At 45.3% G+C, this 18088-nt stretch overlaps 1 protein-coding gene across 11 annotated transcripts in view; it reads left to right on the forward strand.

The window, feature by feature from the left end:
• RREB1 (ras responsive element binding protein 1) overlaps positions 1–18088 on the forward strand; it is a 126034-nt gene that overhangs the window by 86953 nt on the left and 20993 nt on the right. For 10 of the 11 annotated variants that reach the window (XM_064443562.1, XM_064443561.1, XM_064443556.1 and 7 more), the window contains 2 exons: positions 12547–12736; positions 14492–17234. In XM_064443562.1, the coding sequence (XP_064299632.1) occupies positions 12547–12736; positions 14492–17234 (2933 nt within the window). The remainder of the gene's footprint in view (positions 1–12546; positions 12737–14491; positions 17235–18088) is intronic. The other variant, XM_064443553.1, reaches the window with a different exon arrangement.

The following is an 18088-nucleotide window of genomic DNA, read 5'->3' on the forward strand; positions in this document are numbered from 1 at the left end:
GGATTTTGCTACCCTTGATGGTGTTGAGGAACAATGTCTAAAATGTGTCCCTAAATCAAAGGCGCGATTGGCAAGCTCTGTGGGCATGAGTTAAAGCTGGTTCTGGGATGCTTGTCTTTATGGGCTTGTCTAGATGATGGTAAGGGTTTTTTTTGTCAAGTATTTGCTTTAGCAGTTTAAGACATGTCAGTGGAGATAGGGCAGGACAAGGAAGCTGTGGTTCTCCTGGTCAGCTAACATATTCAAACAGAACTTGCCCTGCCTATCTGGTTTAAAACATACCTTTTGTCCTAGTCTAGACAAGTCAAATGGCACTGTCTGCTTGGCCCAACCTAGCAGAAAATCCCCTGGTAAGCAGAGCCGCCTGGGCTGCTGTTAAGGTGATTCTTTCATCCCAAAGGAAATGGGTTAAAATCCTTGGCAGGCAGGGGCTGTAATCCCCTGGTTCCCAGGGTTCTGCAAGGCTGTTTGTAGTTACTCAGCAAGATATGCTGAATGTGGTGCGCCATTCCCAGTCCTGAGTTCATGTGACTGAAATGATTGCTCTTGGTGAGGCTTAAGGGTGGTTTTTTGAGTGAAAGAGATGAAGAAAAGAATATTATTCTAGCGCATCAGAGCAGGAGGCACATGCGTATGGGTGCACCTGTGGTGGGAGAGCAAACTGCAAAATATTAGAAGGCATCCATCAAATCCTGGTGTTTCCTTATAGTAGAAGGCAAGGAGGAAGAACTCTCCTTAAAGTTCAGGCAAACAAAAAGCATAGCAGCTGTGTTATGAGCAAAAAGGAGGGAGCAGAACATGCTCAGTCTCTTTTTATTGCCAATATTATAAAAGTAGAGTCACTTGCCTCACCTCTGTGAGGCAGGTATGAGATGTTGTGCGTCCCAGAGCTAGATGCTCTGGGTCTGGCAGTTGGTTTGCAGCTACTGCTTTAGGTAGCCCAGCACGGGCTGTTTTGTCACAAACAAAAAAGTGATGCTCAATCTGCCTAGCCGTGCCTTTCTTTGTAAACCACGGGGCAAACATCCGACTTCTTTCTGCTCCCCCAGTAGTCAGTATAAAAATTATTTCAGATGCACCAGCGTGCATTGCCTCGACAGTGGTACCAGCCTCCCTTCAGGGATGCATCCCCAGCAGCAGCAGAGTGCCGGGCTGTGCAGGAGCTTCTCCTGGCTTCCTTGTGGTCCTTTAATCCTGCTATTGTAGTGCTGTTGTGTAAATACAACCTCTCGCCCCTAGAGCATCTGTCTGTCCAGGCCCCCCTCTGCTAAGTAGCAGAAAAGGTAAGACTATCTGACAGCCCCCGGATCAGTATGTGAGCAGCTAATTTACAGGGTGGGCCAGTACCCTTGCAGATACTGTCAAATGAACAACTTCAAATCACAGGGTTAGCTGCTCAAAGTCAGATGAAAAGACACCCCGCATTGTCTTCCCCAGTACTGCTTTTTCATGTAAAGCCCCGGGCCGGGAGCAACTCATTGTTTACTTGTGGCAGAATAAACAATACTTAATCCACTGATTGTGTGAGAGGGGCTCCCGCTTGGGAGAGTATCTCTTGATTATGTAAAATCCTAAATCGTGCATCTTTGTCTCCTAATTACGGTAAGAACTGCCCTGCTCTTGGGAGCAATAATAGGGCCCTTTGTCCAGCTGACAATGAGCTGTGGCACTGCATCTCCTTCATGGCATTACCCCCCTTGGTCAGTCTCTGTCCCTTTGAAGCCCTGGGACCTGCACCCTAATTAGTGACAGGAGCAAGGTTGTCTGCAGTCCCCATTAGGCAGTGGGAGGTGGCCCAGGGGTGCTTTCTGACCCCCTTCACCTCTCTACCTGGATTATTTAAAGACGACGTCTGTTTCCCTGCAGCTGGGGCCTCAGGACACCGTCTATTTTGGTGAGTTTGTATCTGAGTGTTGATATAATTAGCAGAGCACTGAAACGCTGTGCAGCCAACAGGGAAAATGAGAAACCTCACGGAGTGGGGTAACTTCTCTGGAAACTTTTGTGGCGGAGGGTTAGTGTCAAGCATGGTAATGTGCTTGTAAAGGTCGCCTGACAGACAGCTTTGAGCAACATCAGCAGTGCAAGCAAAGGAGATGTGAGGGTTTCCTGGGGAGAAACCTCTTGAGGCACTATGTGAGGTTTCTCCTCTTTCCTTTGGCAAGTACAATGGAACAGGCTTAAAGTAAAACGTGTGGCTTTTTAAAAAGTACATGCGCTATAAAATTCCTCTGCTGGGTTTCACTGTAACCAGAGCAAGCCCTTTATATTTCCTCTCGTTCTCCTCCAGGAGGCTTCTTACAGTACGCTCTGTACCAACAGCTAAAGGTTCTTAAATTTTTCCTTCCCCGCAGTAGCAAGGAGACATTTATCCTGTCTCTCATGCCCATGTATCTTCCTGAAGAGAGGAGGGGGGAGGTGGCGATAGCATTGCAGTTACCTCCTTTCTTAGAGACAGGTTTCAACATCAGTTCTCAGCAAAGACAGTTGAGCAGTTTGAACATGGTAAAAGCCTGGATCTTAATGAGTGTTATGGTGTCCTTCTGATCACGTTTGGTGCAGTGTGGCATTGCCTTCAGTTATGGGATTTGTTTTTTCTAGCTTTTTATAGGAGACGAGAACAAAATAGACATTGCAGGGTGTGAAAAAACACTGCCTCAGTCACTGAGCTGACCTGGTGACCAGAACCAGTAGATGCCTGTTGCCATGAATGAATTCAGGGTAGATTAAGTTTTTTGACCTTTTACAGAGCATGTCCAAACAGTGGTATAATATATTAAGCTTTGTAGTTGGCCAAATCCTAGGTATATTTTCACAAGGACAGCAAAAGCAGTTCTCTTGACCCAGGGTAATGTGCTTCTGTAGAACTTCCAAACAAAGAAAACCAAAAGCCATTCACAGTCTACCTTGTTCTTTGAAATAGCCTACCCAAGTTTTCCTTAAACTTGTGAAGTCAAATTGGCTAGAGGTTGAACGCCACCATGGAAAGCTGTTGTTTTGAACAATTAGATCGGGAACAGGCATAGCAACAGAAGAGCTCAGGTCCTGGAATGGAAAGTGTCAGGACACCCTGACCATTGGTGTCTGTTGGCATCTGCCTCCAGTTTTGCCGGGGTGACCACTGTGAGCTCTTGTTTCTGGAAACACTCCCAGGTGGAAAATGCTATTGTTGTGTCTTGGTGTTACCTGGCTTCACTCAGAAGGAGTGGACAACTTAAACACCCCTATAGGAGTGATATCCTGGACTCTGTGGGTAAACTGTTTCACAAGAGGTCACGTGCAGCTTGCAATTCAGTCAGGCTGGTCACCAGGTTTCCCCCTTTGCCAGCACATCCCCGTTGTTCAGTGCATGGTGTCCGGTGGTGGGACGCTTGCTGCAAGGCACCTAGGCCCGCATCCCCATCTTGTATCATTTTAGCCAATGCACATGAGCAGCCCTGTTTAAGTCAAGACAGAAAGAAGTGGGTTTTCAGTCAAAATGATTCCAGCTGCCTAGAATTTTACACATTTATTTGGCCCAGTTACTGTATTTCAGGGCAGTTTTCCACATCGGCTTTGGGGAGATAAAATAGATGAGAAAATAAATTAATGTAAATTTAAAGTGTATGGAGATTACTTCAGTCATTAGCACCAGTAGAAGACTAGTACAAGACTAAGTTGTGCATAGAGCAGCAACGTGACTGCATAAAAGTATATTGTACAGGATGTAAAAGAAAAAAAAAAAAAACAACCAGAAAAAGCCCCATAAGTTTCATTCCTGTTTTTATGAATGCCTACTTAAACAACTTTAGGAATTCACTTTCTATCTTTTCTCTCCTTAGATAGTAGGGAATAATCCTGCTGACTTCATTTTTGTGAAGCATGTTGCTTTCTACATGTGGTCAGCCTTTTGTGGGAAGAGGGTTAGTGACATTGTAAACTTAAAAGAGTGCATGTGTTTGAAAACTGGATGTTGTTTGCAATTTATATGACTTCTGAGACAAAAGTATAGGTTCATGGTGGGCAGAGGAAGCTTTTTTGTAGTAGTTGACATTACCATTACTGGAAGCAACTTGAAGCATGAGTGACAAGTAGTCTTCATGCATCATTGTGAAGTTTCATACTACTTTCGCGTCTCTGTCACGACTGCTGGTGTGCCCATAGATAAGCCTCATCCCTTGTTAGCTCTTCAAAATATGAAATATTGTCCCCTTTCAATGCAGCTGGATTAATCTCAGATTGTTGTATCCTGAACGATTGTTAAGTACCGAGGGATGGAGAGCACTCCAGCATAGGCATGTTCATGAACCTCCTTGACCTTTGGTTTTGGCTCTGATACTTCCCTTCTTAGTCATTATTTGAGATTGTACCAGCAAAGATAGTTCAGGTAGGAACTGCTGGTAGAGTTACTGAGTACAAACAGAGTCAATGTTACAAGACTTGTTATAGCCAAGGATGGAGGCGCACAAAGGTCAGTTGTGTGGCATTGCCGATTCGGCTGACTCTCCTATTCTGCGCTGCTCGGCAAGCTGTTTGCTCGGTGTCTTACTGATAGAACTAGGAACTGAATCCCGATCTCTGCTGGCAGCATTTTCAGTGCGGGAGCAGTTCCATGAGCCAGCTGGTGACGGTGAAATCCAGCTCTGGTAAATGCTAGGACCAAAAATATGCTGTGGTACAACGCAGCTCTTAATGTTGATAAGGCAGAGGAGAGGGTATGCAAGCAAGCTGGTGAATGCATCCTTTTAACTGAGCAAATGGAGAAGTAAAATCAGCGGGCTGAGCATCTGTCTGTATGCTGGCTTGCAAAAGCAGACCAGAACTGCATTTTAAGTGCTTTCTGAAGTTTCTGTTCAGAAAAGAGAGATGGGAAACATCTGAAGAGAAGCGCAAGTCCAGTGCTGGCCTAGAAGTGGTCATCTCACATCAGGGAGCTCATTGTGCGAGGAGACTGGGAATCCAGAGCAGCCGGGTAAAAATATCAGATAGTGAATGGACACAGAGAGTGACTCTGTCATGAGAAACTGTGTGGTGTGTCACATGGCGTTAAATATCTTAGCTGGGTTGCAAGAATAGAAGTGGGTAAAATGCAAAGCTGACTGTAGAGGAAAGCTGCTCGTAAAAGGGAATACAGGAGGGAAAGAGGGTGTATTAGCATGCCTCTCTGATCGTGAGGACCAGGGTTTGTTTATATGCAGGCTCTCTCAAAGTGCTGGCTGCTGCCTATAGTGTTAGCAGTCACATCTGCGTGCTAAGCATAGCTTACCTGCAAATGTAGATAAGGGCAAGGGTGTTTACTCCAGATTCAGCTGCACCTATTTGTGAGCCCTGTTGTCATCAGTGGACGGTTATAGGGTAGACAAGTGCCTGTAGATGTGTTTCTTCTTCTGTTACTTGTGAGAAGTGGTGTTGCTTTTTTAACATGGTATACACATGGATTATTTTTTTTAAACTCTTGCCATTAATTTTAAAACTACACAAGTACTTGGCTTCTGTATTTGAAAGATGTGTTAGAAGGCAGGAAGAGCTTTCCTTTTCTTACCCCGAAAGAATACGAGAAGGTCTACCTGAGTTTGTGTGCACAAATAATGGCTTTTATTCTGGATGCTGTGCAGCTTCCAATTTTCATAGCTGTAGAGGGTAGAGGACTGTACTGGTCATGCTTCCCCCCCCCCAGGTATGCCTGTCCTAATTATTAAACCCTTCATTGTTATTTATGTTGATCTTATGCGTTGTGATTCTGTCCGACCAATTTCTTGACACTTCTGGTTTTTAAAACTTCAGCTTTTGTTAAGTAAGAAGGTCATTATGAGAAAATGAACTACATTGTTTGTGCAAGTGTCTGCAGGCCATCTCTTATTTTCACTTTATTTGTTCTTAGTCCGTGTTAATTCTGTTGAAGTAAACGGTAGAGTAAGCTACTGTTCCACCGGGGCAGAGGTATTTAACTCAGACACTGTTGAAGTGTTGCTGGTACGTGCAGTTCATTAGTGTTGGGAAGAAGTGAAATCTTTTCCTTTTTTCCTGATTTTCCTTTGCTCACGCACAAAGAAAGCTAAAAGGTGGCACAGGATGGCTCTTGCCTTTTTACTAAACCTTATAGCGGTTAACTTCACTTGAGTTACTCTGACTGTGGGAGTCACGATATGCTGGTATGGACACTGGTTGCAGTGTGCCGACAAGTTTCTGAAGCATGACACCACCCTGGTTTATATTGGATCTGCCCTGGCTCCTACATGATACTTTTGTCCCCTGGACCACAGTGAAGCTGTAGGAATGCACACAGCATTGTGCATCCCTCTATTAATAGCAGCGTTGGTGCAGTGGTTCCAGCCTTAGCTGCACCCAAGGGTGGCTTCTTTGAGGGAGACAATTAAAGGGAGTGACGGGACACATTGGTAACAAAGTGGGACAGCCAGTGGGGAGGTGGGAGGGAGAAAAAGTTAAAAGAAAAGTCCCGCCTTTGTTGAAGCAGCATGTGCTGAACTTCTAGTGAGCTGTGCCTGTCCCTCTACGCACTGGGAAAGGGGAGGGGAGCCTCTCCAGTCCGTCATGCCTGTCAGGGAGCTGGCTCCTGGTGCTACTGTGCTGCTTGTGGTTTCGGCACTGGCCCATAGCACTGGGTGAGGTGGAGATGGGAGAGCAGCAGGTCCTCCAGGGTCAGGCATGCTGTGATGCTGTGGGGGAAGGAGGCAGGAACGGTCATCACAAGACAGCGGGAGGACCCCCGGGAGGACAGCAGGGATCCCCAGGAGGGAGGCGGGAGGGGCGTTTGCAGCACTGCTGCTTTTCCATCACTCATCTGCAGCAAGTGGGAGAGATTAGTGCAGCTGTTGGATGTTATTTCCCAGGGCCCTGGGTGTGGAAGCCAGGAAGGGTTTTTCATCCAAAAGGAGATGAGTATCGGGACCTGGGTGGGGTTGCACAGGAGCAGAAACCAATTTGCTCTCTCTCATCTCCCTCCACTTGCCTTGCCCCAAAAGAAGTGAGAGAGAAGCAAAAGAATCCTTTCCTGAAGGGGAATATGTCTGTAACCTGCTAGTCTTTCTTTCATAGGTGGTGAAAGCCCTTATGGTTAAACCATCCTTTCTCCATCTCCCCTTCCTTGTTGGCCTCCGCCGCAGCGCGTTACTGGTGCAGAGGCTGGGAGTGTGCTCCTGTCCCTGGAACAGGCATGAGTCAACGGCAGGGAATCGCCCATCTTTCTCTACTGCCCAGTTGTATTATTTTCAGGTCAGCATAGGATTTTCTTTGCTTCTAAGGAGAGCCACATTAATTCTGCAAATAATGTGAGACAGAAAGGAGAATGATAACGACAAAGGTAGAAATTTATATATGGTACGTATTAGAGATTTCAGTGGGAAGAGTTAGGTGACTTAGTAACATAACTGTATTAATGACTTCTGTCTCAGGATATGTTTCATTTTTGTTTTGTTTTCCTTCCTTCTGTTTGTGGCAGTTGCTAAAGAGCATAGACAGGAAAGGCACAAAATGGTACCAAGCTTTTTATTTTAGATAAGGCCCAGAAATTAACATAGTTTTTATTTGTTGACATCTACAACATAGGCAACATAGCAAGCTGCGTGGGTGAAAACTTCAGGTTTTGGTCTACTCTTGCGTGGTTTTGGAAGTATAAGTAGAAGAATGCTAAATGTCACTTTCCCACTGCCAGTCTCAGGTAATGCAGAGCATAGTGTTTGTTTAATTTCTTGGCAACAGAATGATGGATATAAATATTTGGCATTTTTATCTTGACTACTGAAATACAAAATTTAGAAGGATTGAATGTTTGACTGCATTACCCTTAATCAAAACCGAGACTGATTAATTTTGCTTAAAATTTGGCTCTGCATTTCCTTTCTAAAATGTCTTTCCTTTTCTTAAAGATAAAAAGCTATTTCCATTGCTGACAAATTGGAATTGGCTCAGAGGAGAGTGTAATGCAAGGCAACACGCATTGCTTATGTAAACTTTTCTTGCATAGGTGTCATTTGTCGTAAGTGTAGCAAATCCTGGCTTGCCTCTTGAACAAACTGCACAAAGCATTGACTATTTCTTAAAGCCTGTTAAAATGCTTTTATGTCCTAATTAGCATTACAGATTTCAAGAATACTAACATATTTTAGTAGAAAGCTTTTTAATGGTGCTTTTTACACAGAGACTTTGCCTGCATTAAAAAAAGGAAAAAGGTGCACTGGTGTAGTAATAATTAAACAGACTCGTCTGGTGTGATGTGTGGCCTGAGCACCAAGGTCAGCCTGCTCATTGCACTGTCATCGTACAGTTACATTTCAGTTCTGCTGTTGTATTTTAGCAGTTCTGTTTTCTCACCCACTTGCTTTCTACACCTCTGCCAGTGAGCCAGAGCCCTAGTATTATGTTTGCATTGTACAGGTGTGAACGACTCCGAAACGTAAAGGCAATTGAGAATGAAGTTCATTTTAAAGTGCCCTTAGCTGGTAAAAGCAGCTTTTTCCTTTTTACTTATAATTGAATCTCTGTGCTTGGAACTGAACAGCTTTCTTCTCTCTGCTCTGTAATCATATTTATAGAAAAATGGAAAACTGTGGCCAAGACTAGCAATCACGTGATAACACAGCAGCTTTTATTTGCTACATCTGGAAACTTACCTTGCAAGTAGAGTGCTTTTATCTCTGCTTAGGTGTTGAGCCATTGCTCTGCCTGTTCCGCTGACAACCTCAGAACCTGTTCCCGTCTCTGTTCTCTGCAGCCATACCATCCGTGTTTGACTTGGCATTACACATGAGCAGATTTGTGAAATTGTAAAGGGGGGGGGGATTTTGTGTGTTTTGTTTCGGTTTTTTTAGAGCTCATGATGAGCAAAGTATTACCATATGTTTCAGAGGCTTTATTTGATATGCTGGACTTTTCAGACTTTCCACAATTATTTAACTTTTTTTTCTTAAAAGCAATTTAAGCAAGATGAAAAAATGTTCGTATCACCTAGGATTCCTTTCTTTTGTCCTTCTTCAACTGTGGTGTTAGATTTTAAAATGCGGTAGGCATTGACACTACCTAAAGATGGAAAATAGTACTGATTACAAAACAGATTAGGCTTCCTTAAAAAAATTAATGCTTCCAGTTAATGCATTGTGAGGCATGGCAGCATGCTCCTTTTTAAATTAACACAAGCCTTAGTCAATGTAGCATGATGCTTGGCTTAACTATTTAGGTTTTGAAGCTTAGTACCTGTAAGATTTTTTTTCTTGGAGGTGGTACATGTCCATATCTGCATCTGCGTTGCTGTGTTCAGAGCTGAAGTTGCATCATTTGGGAGAAGCTCAGGGCTCCCTTCCTACCTGAAGTGAGGGGGAGGGAACTCAACAAAAACACACACATGAAGAAAACCATTGTGCATACACTTGGGCAAACAGGCTGTGTATTTTAAACAGCTTGCATCTGTAGTGAAGACTGACAAGCCCAAGTGAGGTCTGCAGAGCCTGAGAGACCTCCCAAGCTGGCGGCACGGTGGCACCCCTCATCATCAGGAACGCTTTACAATGACCTCCCTTGCCCTTGGTGAGCGGCATGGGTGCAAGGTGCCAGCGCGGTCGCTGGAGCCGGCGGGGCCACCTGCTTGCCTGGGGACCCTGCCCTGGAGCGGCTGCTCCACACATCTCTCAGGAAGGGCTTTTCTCGGGTTGTTTTTATTCCAGCTTCCCAAGCAGTGGCTGCCTCTCCAGGTGTGCCTGGACTGTGGAGGGAGGGCATCCACGAGTCCCTCCCATGCTCCAGCTCCCGTGTGATCCTGTAAACTGTGACACCAGGGGAAGGTGCTCAGCCAGGGCGCGGTGCATTTATATGCCCTGAAGTGCCTGCATGTTGAGATGACAGGTGTGATTTATCTGGATGTTTCTTTTTTTCAGCCAGGAGCCTCTTTCTGACCAAATGGAAAAAGAGCTTAATCCTTTTCCCAACTTCTCTTTTTGCTTGCTGTTTCTTCACTCACAGCAAGGGAAAAAAAAGACAAGACTAAGGAGGAAAGAGAAAAATATGGGGGTGTTAATTCTATGCATTACGAAAGTATATACTCCTTTTTTAAGATAAGTTACTTTTGTTTTGGGGGAGGGGAGGTGGTTCCTTTTGCATGGAAAACACCATTTCTAAATTGCAAATTTTTACTGTCCTGAGGCATAGTAGTTGATACAGGTGTACTGTGAAGGACTTTCACACGGGTCTCTGCTCTGAAAGATTTGCCCTCAAGTGCAGCTTTTGATGGGAGCCCTGAATAAACCAGTGCTTAAAATCAGCATGTCACACACCCAGTGGAGGTGAGGGAGTGTAAAATGGACAAGGTGCACCTCCCCACTCTGTGTGGGGGCTGGCTGCTTGCCCAGGAGTGCTGGCTTCTGCTCAGCCCAAATCCTGGGGTACCGTGGAAGGCACCAGCTCTCCCAGTAGCCCTGTGGTCCCATCAGTGGTAGCTGTGCCTGGCCTGTCATGCACGAATGGATATGGCTGCTGCATCGGTTTGCTGGTCCCGGGGAGGCCAGGCCTATTGGGGACCCCAGAGCTGTCTCAGGACACCCCAAGGTGAGGGTCTGCATCCCTCTGCAGAACAGCTGGCCCCACAGACCGCCAGCAATGCTCCCAGGGGTGCAGAAGCATTGCTTGCAAGTCTTCGTTGTCTGTGTGCTGATGTACCAAGAGCGTGCCAGAAGCACTGCTTGCTTTCACGCGAGGCGTTTTCATCACCTCTAAAAATGAATTTATTTCAGTAGCCTGCGAGTTCTTCAGGTGATTGCTCTAACCCTTTAATGCCCTCCTTCCCCCAGTGGTTTTGGTGGTTGTCTGTTTTTGTTTTTGCTGAAGATGAAAGCTTTGCATCATGGAATAGGTGCTGCCAAGTGAGCTGGAGGAGAGCGGTAGATCCTGACGCTGGAGGAGTGCTGTGTGTTGGCATTCCCCCCCGCCACCAGAGATTGTTGTCATATTTAGCAGACCTCTTTTAGTCAATGTTTGCTTTGTAAATGGCATTGGTTTGGTATTTAGTGGAATGCAGGGACTATGCTGGCAATAATTATAAAGGTAGGATGCAAGCGAATTGACAGGGGAGATAAAACAGATTAAACCTCCAGCACATAATATTTATGTCCCAGCCTTCTGGGTACCGTGATAACAAAGGCCGTGTTACATATACTTCACACTTGCTTCTTTCACCACTCAGAGACTATGAGTCGAATTTCTTTGTGGGTGACTTGGTTATCTCTTCATTTTCAGGGAATAAAAAAGGTCTGTGGAAGTTTATGTAGTGATAAAAAGAACAACAATAGGAGTTTGTTAGGGACAGGACAAGGAGGGGGTGGTTTCAGGATTTTGTCAGAAGTCGTTTCTAATTGCAGGATGTTTTTTTAATGAGTAGGCACATGTCCTTTTCCTTGATGTGGAGGGCAAAGACAGTATGGGGAGAACTAAGGCGGGGGAAATGTGAAAAACTCCGAGTGCATGTAATATTCTCACTGGCAAAAGCTGCTTCACATTCACTGGTGTTTGCTTCTGTGAAACCTGTGCTTTGGTTGCGAGCTGGAGCTGTAACCACAAGGAACCATGTTGAATGAAACAGTGTGTCACTTGTTGAATGCAGAGTGGACTTGACCTGTCATGCTGCAAAGCTCAAATCCCAGATATTTAAAAGGCAGTAGACTCATTTGTTGACTTGTTGGCCAAAGGTTGCTGCATCGTCCTTACTGCCGGCAGCACAGCGGCATTTCCAATACTTTTGATTGTTTAACACAAGTCTACTTTAGGTGAGAAACTTTTGTTCAGCTGAATTTGGGGTTTGAGAGCTTAAGAAAAACAAGAAATCACAGCAATAAAGTGTGGGTAGGAAAAGACATTGCTTCTGCATTTTTCCTTTGGGGCACACTGGCTGTGAAGGGGGTGTGTGAGTGTCAGAAGTGTTGAAACTGTTTCAGGTCTTCCTCCTCTGACCCTCCTCCCCTTCAAGAAGCACTGGCTTTCCTTTCAAAACAGTATATTTCTCATATATTTGAGAAAAATCAGTGAAAGTTTATGGAAAGGCAATGCGGAAAAATTCATACATGGGTGTTTGAGTGGTGTGCAGTAGTGTGTTTTAAGCAGTAGTCAAAAAAGGTGCTATTTATACATTTGAAGCTGCTTGCTACTTAGGTCTGACTTACCCTCTCCTTGTCACTGATTTTTTAAAAATATCTTTTCATTTTAATAGTATTTACTAGTAAAAGTGAAATGGTGTAAAGCCACTGAAATATTTTATGTTGGACAACGGGAGGGCTGTGGTCTCAGCTACCGCATCACAGTCTGCCCTTGTGGGACACTCAGTTCTCATGCACTATATTCTTTGAACTTCCCGTGAGCTTAATAGCCAGAAACTGGTAGAAAGTGACTGATTGAAATGGCCTTTCTGTGGTGATTGGATTTTGATGCGCTGTGGCTTCGTTTTGTGTTTAGCAGCTTCTTAGTATCATGGGGCGAGAGGAAGGAGGCTGGCCTAATGCAAGAAGAATGCCAGTTCTTAAGCCTGCAGCAGTCCCTAAGTAATTTATGGTTTATTCCTTTCCCTTCCAGGTGTGACATCTGTTGCATTACCTTTCGTACTCATCGGGGCTTACTGCGCCATAATGCAGTTATCCACAAGCAGCTTCCCAGAGATCCCATGGGAAAGCCTTTCATTCAGAACAACCCTTCGATTCCAGCAGGCTTCCATGACTTGGGATTCACAGACTTCTCCTGTAGGAAGTTCCCCCGCATTTCTCAGGTATGGTCTGTTCTTCATTGTTGATACAGTGCATGCCCTTGATGAGGCAGAGACTGGGTGTAGAATTTTTTGTGGAAAGCATATTACCACTGTCTGTGTAGGCTTCAAACACTTTCTGCCTTTCCTTTTTCTTTATTCTTCTAAAGAATATTGGAGTTTGGGTTTTTTCCGTCATTCCAGTGGATAACTATTGGTGTAAAGATCAATAAAAATACTTTAAAGGATGACTTTGGTGGTGTTAGATTGTTGCCCCTTCCAGCCTGCCCATTAGTTCTCTCCTTCCCAAACCATTCCACATCTAAAATCCGTAGGGAGGACACACAGTGAGGAAGACGTCATTTATTTTAATTCACTGTAACAAGGATGTAGTTGTGGTGTGAAAGATTTTAGCATAAAAAACTTCGGGAAGACACCTTACTTACTAAATAGTGACATCTTCTGTGACTTCTCACAAAAGAGTCTGAGGGTACCTTTCTACTATGTTCCTTATGTGAGGTCTGAAGACTTTGCACCTTTGAGGGACAGTGGCTGGGGAAGAGCAGGGAGGAAGTCTGTAAATATTCTTCTGAGAACCATAAAGCTTTTTATTGGAAGGTTTATTCCTTCCTCCATCAAACCTTGGCAACCTTAGTTAGTTTGGGTCTAGATGAAGCTGCTTATCTATTTAAAAAAAAGAAATCAACAGCGCAATGCAGCAGGACCGTGCTTATTCAGTATCTGCCCTTTTCATATTCTCCTTGGATTAAAGCATTGATTTCCAGCTCTTCTGGCTGCAAGGTGGTAGACCTTAAATTTGCTGCTGGTTCAGGGGAGCATGTCAGTCATTCTGTAACTCTAGTAGGGTTTTGGTATAAAAGTTACAAAATCAGGAGAGGAGAGAACTTTTTCAACAACTTGGGTTGGTTTCTTTTGTAATTAATGGCAGACAGTTAAAGTTATTAAGGGATTTAAATGTTGGGACTTTCCTTTTCTAATAATTTTGCTTGCACTTTGAGGCAAGACCTATGAAGTATCTGAATAAAGAGTACGTGAACTGTAGAGTATATAAAGACCTTGCCAGCCCTCTGCTTATTTCATCACATGTGCTCTTCTTTGATGTGGAACCTTTGCAACATGTGAGCTATCTGGGTAGCATTTATATATAGCATTAGGAATGATGATCCTTTCCAGGGACAGGTATAAAATCTATTTGTAAGCTTAGTATTTTTCTTGGGAGGATAAATATAATCAGACTTCACTAACCAAAAGCCTTTCTGCTATGGGCTCTACGTTTCATTGATTTGCTTTTGGGGGATATTATTTTCGTTGGTTTATGGTGCTTTACCTTCTTGAATGCTGTTTTTTTTAATTCCTGTCCTAGTTTCTTTGTAGTAAGAAAGCTAAAGGAGGTGGTCTTACTGCCCAGCTTCCTGAAGTTTGCTGTATAGCCTGCTAAAGCTCCTGTCCTGTCAGTGAAGCGAGAGAGGTTTCTGGAGGGGAAGTGCAGCCTGGAAAAGTATTTGAGAGTCTGAGTAGCCCTCTGAATGAGTGTGCCTTTATAGAAGGGAACTTTTGGAGAATCAGCCCCTAATTTAGATACACCACTTAGGTGACTAAAGGCTGTGGAGCAGGAATATTCCATGCCAGGTTGGTGGTGGCTCCTTTAAACTGAGCTTGGGCAGTGGAAGAGAGAGTGAACTGCTTTTGTTTTGCAGAAGCCTGTGATGCCTTTCCAGTTTGAGATGTTTACTCTGAATATTTTTGCATGTCTTGCAGGTCTGGTGTGAAACGAATTTGCGAAGGTGCATCAGTGACTTCCATCGATTTATTTGCGAGACATGTAACAAGGCATTCCCCATGCTTTCAGCGCTCAAACTGCACACAGACACCCACGTGGTGGATCAGGGAAAAGACAAGCACAAGCCACAGTCCACGACCCCACCCGGCGAGAACCCAGACCAGAAAGCCTTCATGGCATCCTTGGGCCTACAGTACACCAAAGACATCAAGCCTGTCAAGCAGGAGGACATTACACAAGATGAGGTCCAAGAAATGCGGCTCAGAGCACTGAAGAGTAACCTACCTCAGGAACCCGGCAGCACCGGTCTGCTCAGCCTCTCTCCTCTGGAAGCTGCCTCTATGGGAGGGTCATTTTCAGTCCTTCCCCCTACAAAAGACAACATAAAGCTCCTCTCACTGCAGCCTTTCCAGAAGGGTTTTATCATTCAGCCTGACAGCAGTATTGTGGTAAAACCCATCTCCAATGAGTCTGCCATTGAGCTGGCAGACATTCAGCAGATCTTGAAGATGGCTTCTTCTGCTCCTCCTCAAATCAGTCTTCCTCCACTTTCTAAGGCACCTTCTGTCCCTGTGCAGTCCATTTTTAAGCATATGCCACCATTGAAGCCAAAGCCTTTGGTAACGCCCCGAACAGTTGTCACAACCTCTACACCTCCTCCTCTTATCAGTGCCCAGCAAGCCTCCCCTGGCTGCATCAGCCCAAGCCTCCCACCTCCCCCTCTGAGGCTGATCAAGAACTCGGTGGAGTCCTCCTCCAACTCTCACCTCCCCCAGCCAGGAGCCAAATCGAGTCCTTCCTCGCAGTTGCTCCTTCAACCCAAAGTAGAGCCTTTAACTCAGCACGAGATGAAGACACAACTGGAGCAGGACAGCATCATTGAAGCTCTCCTGCCTCTGAGCATGGAAGCCAAGATCAAGCAAGAGGTGACAGAAGGGGACCTCAAAGCCATCATCGCAGGGGCAGCAAACAAGAAAGCCCCAACCATGAGGAAAGTCCTGTACCCCTGCCGCTTTTGTGACCAGGTGTTTGCCTTCTCTGGTGTCCTGAGAGCTCACATCCGTTCTCACTTGGGTATTTCCCCATACCAATGCAACATCTGCGACTATATCGCAGCTGACAAGGCAGCGCTGATCCGGCACCTGCGGACACACAGCGGGGAGAGGCCTTACATCTGTAAAATCTGCCACTACCCGTTTACAGTGAAAGCCAATTGCGAGAGGCACCTGCGAAAGAAGCACCTCAAAGTGACCAGGAAGGATATAGAGAAGAACATTGAATATGTCACCAGCAATGCCGCAGAGATGGTGGATGCCTTCTGCTCCCCAGACACTGTGTGCAAGCTATGTGGCGAGGACCTAAAGCATTACCGGGCCCTCCGCATTCACATGAGGACGCACAGCGGCTGCCAGAAGAAGAAGCCGTTTGAGTGCAAGGAGTGTGGCACAGCCTTTTCAGCCAAGAGAAATTGCATTCACCATATCCTCAAGCAGCACTTGCATGTGCAAGAAAGAGAGATAGAGAATTACATCTTAGCAGTGGACTGCAGTGCCCAGGAAAGCCAGACAGACCCTCCTTTATTGGAGGACAGCACTTACATGGACCGCAAGCCTATGACGCCTTTCCTGGAGCCACAAAATGGCTTCTTGCTTGGGACGTCATCTCACGTTCCCATCAAACTTGAACCTGCGGGCAACTTCCCAATGGATTTTGACGAGCCTTTGGATTTCTCTCAGAAGAACAAAAACCTGAGTGCTGTGCAAGTGAAGCAGGAGAACCTGTTTGGCTCTTCTCCCCTGTCCCTCTACGACTGTTCGATGGAGCCTATCGACCTGTCCATCCCCAAAGCCCTGAAGAAGGATAAAGATGACGTCCCGTGTGAAGCCAGGAGTCAAGAGTTGTCTGCTTCTGGGAACAGTGATAAAGCCTATAACTGTCTGCAGTGTCCTTTGGGTTTTGGTGCCAATGGGAACTCAGAGAAGGACAGGGCTGTCAGACATCCCCAGCCACTGAAAGGTTCATTGCATTTGACTGTCCCGATCATTTCCCCGGCTCTCCTTGGCAATTCTGCCTTGCTGAGACCCTTGAGGCCTAAACCACCACCGCCACCTCTCTTGCCAAAGCCTCCAGTAACTAAAGAGCTACCACCATTGGCTTCCATTGCACAGATCATTTCATCTGTGTCTTCGGCTCCTGCTTTGCTGAAAACGGAGGCTGCAGACACCAGTCTCAAGGCAGTGAGCAACTCCACTGGGTGTGACAAATCAGGGAACGCCAAAGCAAAAGTGACAATCATGACTGCCGTTCAGAGAGACTCCAGCCTGCCCAGTGGCCTGACTCAGGCATGTGATGCAGAGCAGTCTCCTGTTGCCGATGCTGGGTTGACTAAGAGAAGAGGTAGAAAGAAAGGAACGAAAAATAAGCCTAAACTTAGCAGTGGTGTGGATCTGGAGTCAAGTGGGGAGTTTGCTAGCATAGAGAAGATGCTGGCTACCACAGACACTAATAAATTTAGCCCGTTTCTGCAGTCCACTGACAATTTCAAGGAAGAAAGCGGCAGAAATGGAACAAGTGAGGATGAGAAGGAAACTGCCGAAGGTAAGCTGCCGAGAGGGAAGAGGAACGCTTATTCATACTGCCTGCAAAATATCCCCTGTCCTTACTGTCCTCAAGTCTTTCCATGGGCAAATTCCCTGCAGCGGCACATGCTCACTCACACAGGTAAGAGCGCCTTGTGCTCGCGGTGAATTGTAGCCCCTGAGGATGTTCCTCATGGAAGGGCCTCCCAGTGGAGGAATCCTCCTTTCTTGCCCTCTCTCTGGTGTCTGAATGGTATTCTTCATTATTTTGCAAATCCCAAGCTGTTGCTGTTGTATAGTGGTGGTGGTAAATTTTTCAATAATGGAATAATCTCTGTGCCTTTGAGTATCAAGGGGGCAAACTGAACTGCTAAAACCCATTTGACTTCAGTGGCATAACTTAGCGTACGTGGGAAAAGACTGGTTTCAGGTGTTCTGTTATTATTGTCTTATCTTGAAGGTGAATGTGTGTGTTGAATATTTCATTGTGCCGTGTAAGGCTGCTTCCAGTGGCTGTCTGCATCAGTAATGACAAAAAGATTCATAAAAATGAGAGCAAATAAGTATAGAATTGTGGCAGGAAAATAATATAGCGTTTTAGCATCTTTTTTTATTGCGGTGGCTTTTATTTGACAGATCAAAGAAGGAGGGTGCGAGAAACATCATCCTGATCATTACGTAGTAGCTTGCCTCTAGGAAATGTTTCTTCTCAGTGCTAGACAACTAAAGGTGGGCTTATGCCCTAAGGCGTGGAGATGTGTATGGAATCTTTAATATTGTGCCACTGTGTAAGTAACCTCAAACCTGGCATAAACAAAAGGAGAAATTGGGGAGGGAGATTTATTCTAGGTCTGGGGTTATTTTTCATACTTCGCTATAAAGGAAATACTGCGTTGAATGCAGTGCCAGTTTGAAGTTCACTCCTTTTTCCACCCACACAGTAATAAACTAATTAGTAGATTCTCATCCTACTCAGAGAGAGATAGGACAAAGTTC

Source organism: Phalacrocorax carbo, chromosome 2 (assembly GCF_963921805.1).
Source record: "Phalacrocorax carbo chromosome 2, bPhaCar2.1, whole genome shotgun sequence".
In the NCBI taxonomy this organism is placed as follows: Eukaryota; Metazoa; Chordata; class Aves; order Suliformes; family Phalacrocoracidae; genus Phalacrocorax; species Phalacrocorax carbo.